Below are 4,857 nucleotides of genomic sequence, written 5' to 3'. Positions count from 1 at the left end.
GAGAGAGAGAGAGAGAGAGAGAGAGAGAGAGAGCGAGAGAAAGAGAGAGAGAGAGAGAGAGAGAGAGAGAGAGAGAGAGAGAGAGAGAGAGAGAGAGAGAGAGAGAGAATCACATATTTCTTTCTTTTCCTTAAGAGAGCTCTCGTACTGCTAAGGCGACGTGCCTTATATTTGGAATTCAAACGCAGCAGGAACGTTGCATAGAAACGTTTGTAAACAAAAGGAACGTTTATTTATTCAAGGTTCTAGATGACGGACAAACTTGCATAGTTTAGACTGATACTTCTATGTACTTTAAATGTAATTTGCATGTATTTCTTTCAACTTACGTTTCTTTGTCTTTATAATACTTATTTACAGTTCATCACACTTCACTCACAGACATCCGGAACACAACCGAGGTCTGGAGTAAACTTCCCTTACAACAATTTATAAACATTTCAAAATCGACCTTTCATGATGTGGCCGTGGTCTTAGTCTAAGGATTTTTTCATGAACGGCGGTCTAGATTAAACCCGGACATTTTCTTCTCTTTTTTCTTTATTTTTCCATCGGCGTTACTCCATAATTTTGTGTTACTCCTAATGTGCATTTCTTGAGTCTCTTGATAGTCTTTATTTGTTTGATTTACTAAAAGCCTGTGTTTATCTGGGTCTTTATTTGTGTCTGCATGCAGTATACACAGACACATACATAATACATATTTACATACAAAAATGTGCAAAAAAATAAAGGTAGAGTCAAACAAAAGGTTTTAGAAGGATCCGACACATATCTACAAGATCAAGTAGGGTGAATTATACTGCATGGATATAAGCAAATGTTATATCTAGAGGGTAATAGAAAATAGTAAAAGAGTCTGTATCTGATCGATAACAATTTGCTAACCTTTTTTCTTCTAAAGTGCTCAACAGTGTAACAACGATTAATTTATCAATACAATATACACGATAATCTAAAATACTCACCTATACATATATATTCCATCTACAGGATCTGACAGATTGCTATGGCCTATGCATTACCTACAATGAGGTAAAGGAAAATAACCCCTAAGCTATTGCAGACTCCGGCAGACAGCGAAGGAAATTCCGCGACATTCAACCCGCGCAAAGTAAGTGTCTTTACCTAAACGTTCCCACGGGGATCGGCCGAGACAGGGCCCTACAGGCGGCTCGCGGGATAATAAACAGTCGCCGCTTGTTTAGTTTTGTCGCCGACGTCGGGGCAGCAGGAAGGGCAGGACGGCGAAACAGGAAGGATGGAGGGAAGGCCTGGAAGGGAGGGAGGGAAGGGTGGAAGGATGGGAAGGGAGGGAAGGGAGGGAGGAAAGGATGGAAGGATGGAAGGATGGAGGGATGGTAGGATGGGAAGGGAGGGAAGGGAGGGAAGGATGAAGGATGGAAGAATAGGAAGGAAGGAAGGGGCAGGACGAGGGATGTAGGGAAGGGAGGGAAGAGAGGGATGGGAAGGAAGAAAGGGAAGGAAGGATGGAAGGATGGGAAGGGAAGGAATGGAGGGAAGGATGGAAGGATGGAAGAATAGGAAGGGAGTGGCAGGACGTGGGATGGAGGGAATGGAGGGAAGGGAAGCATGGAAGAATAGAAGGATGGGGAGGGAGGGGCAGGACAAGCTATGGAGGGAAGGGAGGGAAGGAAAGATGGAAGAACAGGAAGGGCAGGACGAGGGATGGAGGGAAGGGAGGGAAGGGAGGGAGGGAAGGGTGGAAGGATGGGAAGGGAGGAAAGGGAGGAAGGAAAGGATGGAAGGATGGGAAGGGAGGGGCAGGACAAGCTATGAAGGAAGGGAGGGAAGGGGTGGAAGAAAGGATGGAAGAAGAGGGAGGGAGGGGCAGGACGAGGGATGGAGGGAATGGAGGGAAGGGAGGCAGGGAGGAATAGAAGGATGGGAAAGGAGGGGCAGGACAAGCTATGGAGGGAAGGGAGGGAAGGAAAGATGGAAGAACAGGAAGGGAAGGACGAGGGATGGAGGGAAGGGAGGGAAGGGAGGGAGGGAAGGATGGGAAGGGAGGGGAGGGAAGGGAGGGAAGAAAGGATGGAAGAAGAGGAAGGGAGGGGCAGGACGTGGGATGGAGGGAAGGGAGGGAAGGAAGGGAAGGGAGGGAAGGAAGGATGGAAGGATGGGAAGGGAGGGAAAGTGGGGACATGGGAAGAAGGGAGAAAAGAGGGAGGGAGGGAGCTAGAAAAGAAGGGAGAGAGGAAAGGAGGGAGAAAGGGAAGGAGGGAGAGAAGGAAGGGGCAAGAGAGGAAGAGAAGGGGAGGGAAAAAAAAAGAAGAAGGAGGGTGTAAAGGAGGGATAGAGCGATGGAAGGAAGGAAGGAGGGAGGGAGGGAAGGAGGGAGGGAGGGAGGGAGGGAGGGTGGGAGCGAGTCAGGAAGGTGGAAAGGGAGTTAGAAATCAGGTGAGGGGGCTTGAAGGAGAGAAAAATGGAGCTACATGGAGGGAGGGCAGGAGGGAGAGAGGAAGAAAAGGAGAGAAGGAGGTAGAAAGGGTGGGATCGAGCACGGAGGTGAGCGAGGATGGAAGAATGGAGGGAGGGAGCTAGAGAGAAAGAAATGAGGGAGGGAGGGACAGGGAGGGAGAGAGGGAGAAAGGGCTCTCGATTGGGTGGTATGGAGTCAGGAGGAGAAGGAGGGTGGATGGAGAGAGGGAGGAAGGGAGGGAGAGAAGGAGAGAGGGAGAGAGTGAGCTAGAAAGCAAAAGGGAAGGAGGAAGGTGAGAGGAGAGGGGGGCAAGAAGGAAGGAGGGAGGGAGGGAGGGAGGGAAGGTTACACAAGTGCACAGCTGTGTTTACGCCAGGGGGCAGGACACCCTCCCTCCCTCGCAGCGCCTCGCCCTTCGCCACGCCTCTCAGTGCGCTCTCGCCGCCGCGCCGTCCGCACCGCCGCCTCGCCCGCCCGCGCCACGCCGCCACGCCCGCCCCGAGGCTCCTCCTGAGGCGCTGCCGGCCGAAGGAGACCCCGAGGGATACCGGAATGGAGGGAGGTAGGCCGCCGGATCCGTCTGTCTGTGGGTGTGTTTCTTGCTCTGTTTATACATACATATACATACACACACACACACACACACACACACACACACACACACACACACACACACACACACACACACACACATACACATATATATATACATATATATATATATACACACACATATGCTTATGTGTGTATATCTATATTTATCTATCTATCTATCTATCTATCTATCTATCTATCTATCTATCTATCTATCTATATATACATATATGGACTGCCTCGATGGCCCAGTGGTTAGAGCACTGTCCTCCGACCCTCGTGGTCCCGAGTTTAATTCCCCGTCGAGAAGTCAAACGCAGGTGTCGTAGGGGAAGTGTTAGCGCGCCGAACCGCGGTTGATTAGGAAGGGCATCCAATCAGGGTGGCACTGCCATATAACACACATACATATATGCATATATATATATATATATATATATCTATTTATCTATATATATATATATATATATCTATTTATCTATATATATATATATATATATGTGTGTGTGTGTGTGTGTGTGCGTGCGTGTGTGTGCGTGTGTGTGCGTGTGCGTGTGCGTGTGCGTGTGCGTGTGAGTGTGCGCGCGCGCGCGTGTGTGTGTGTGTGTGTGTGTGTGTGTGTGTGTGTGTGTGTGTGTGTGTGTGTGTGTGTGTGTGTGTGTATGTGTGTGTGCATGTGCATATGTATATATATATATATGTATAAATATATGTATAAATATGTATATATACGGATACATATATAAACATATATATATATATATATATATATATATATATATATATACATACATACAGACATACATACTCATATAGGCACCTTGCTTGTCTGTCAACAGATTGGAAAGGGAAATACACGGGCGCACACACAGAGTACAAAACACGGCATCTTATAAAGAATTAATGAAAAAATGATCTTGCTGAGTCACGTGGATTCCCGCCACAAACTTCTCTCTAAAAAAAATATGAAGAAAGAAATGTAAATAGAATAAAAAGAAACTAAATGTCTACCGAGTGAGAGCCGACTCGCTTATCTTGACACTAAATCATATCCGTAAGTCATGCCCCTCATTCCCCTCTTGTTCTTCCTACCCCCTTCCCTCCGCCCATCCCCCCCCCCACCCCCTCCACTGACATATCCCTACCAGTGCCATACCCCTCCCAGTGCAATACCCCTCCTAGTACCATGCCCCTCCCAGTCCCATACCCCTCCCAGTGATATACCCCTCCCGGTGTGATATCCCTCCCGGTGCCATACCCCACCCAGTGCCATATCCTCGTGCCCGCCGGGGTTAATCGGTGCCGCGTGGAATGCAAAGTCTGCGCACGTCATCACAGCCTCTCGTCACACTTCGCTGCAAAGCCTTTCGTTCGTTCGTCCGTGCGTGCGTGCTTTCGTGTGTGCGTGCGTGTGTGCTTGCATCCTTGGTGCTAGGGGCCTGACCTTGAGACTGGATCGGGGTGGTTGGGGGTGGAGGGGTGCAGAGAGGGGGAAACGAGGTCACGGGGGCGCTGTGACCTTGCTTTCTGGTCGAGGTTTTGATCGGTCTTGACGGTGGTTGTGGGCATTATAGTGCTAAAGGTGATCGTTAATATTGGAGGGGTAAGTAAGTCAAGAATGAAGCGTCTGCAGTGGTGTTAGGGATGACAAAGGCAATGATGATGATGATGGTAAGGATAATATTAATATTAATAATGATAGTAGCAGTAGTAGTGGTGGTAGTAGTAGTAGTAGTAGTAGTAGTAGTAGTAGTAGTAGGAGTAGGAGTAGGAGTAGGAGTAGGAGTAGGAGTAGTTGTTGTTGTTGTTGTTGTTGTTGT

General features: G+C 48.3%; 1 protein-coding gene across 1 annotated transcript in view; it reads left to right on the top strand.

The window, feature by feature from the left end:
* Window positions 1–1,030: 1,030 nt before the first annotated feature.
* The window catches only part of LOC125029931 (glycoprotein-N-acetylgalactosamine 3-beta-galactosyltransferase 1-like), an 18,765-nt gene continuing 14,938 nt past the window's right edge, over window positions 1,031–4,857 (top strand). Inside the window, exons 1-2 of the mRNA XM_047620120.1 lie at window positions 1,031–1,035; window positions 2,848–3,005. Coding sequence (XP_047476076.1) covers window positions 1,031–1,035; window positions 2,848–3,005 — 163 coding nt within the window. The remainder of the gene's footprint in view (window positions 1,036–2,847; window positions 3,006–4,857) is intronic.

The sequence above is a fragment of the Penaeus chinensis genome, chromosome 10 (genome assembly GCF_019202785.1).
Source record: "Penaeus chinensis breed Huanghai No. 1 chromosome 10, ASM1920278v2, whole genome shotgun sequence".
In the NCBI taxonomy this organism is placed as follows: Eukaryota; Metazoa; Arthropoda; class Malacostraca; order Decapoda; family Penaeidae; genus Penaeus; species Penaeus chinensis.
The sequence above is the reverse complement of the archived record's forward strand: the minus strand, read 5'-3'. Positions and strand labels throughout refer to the sequence as shown.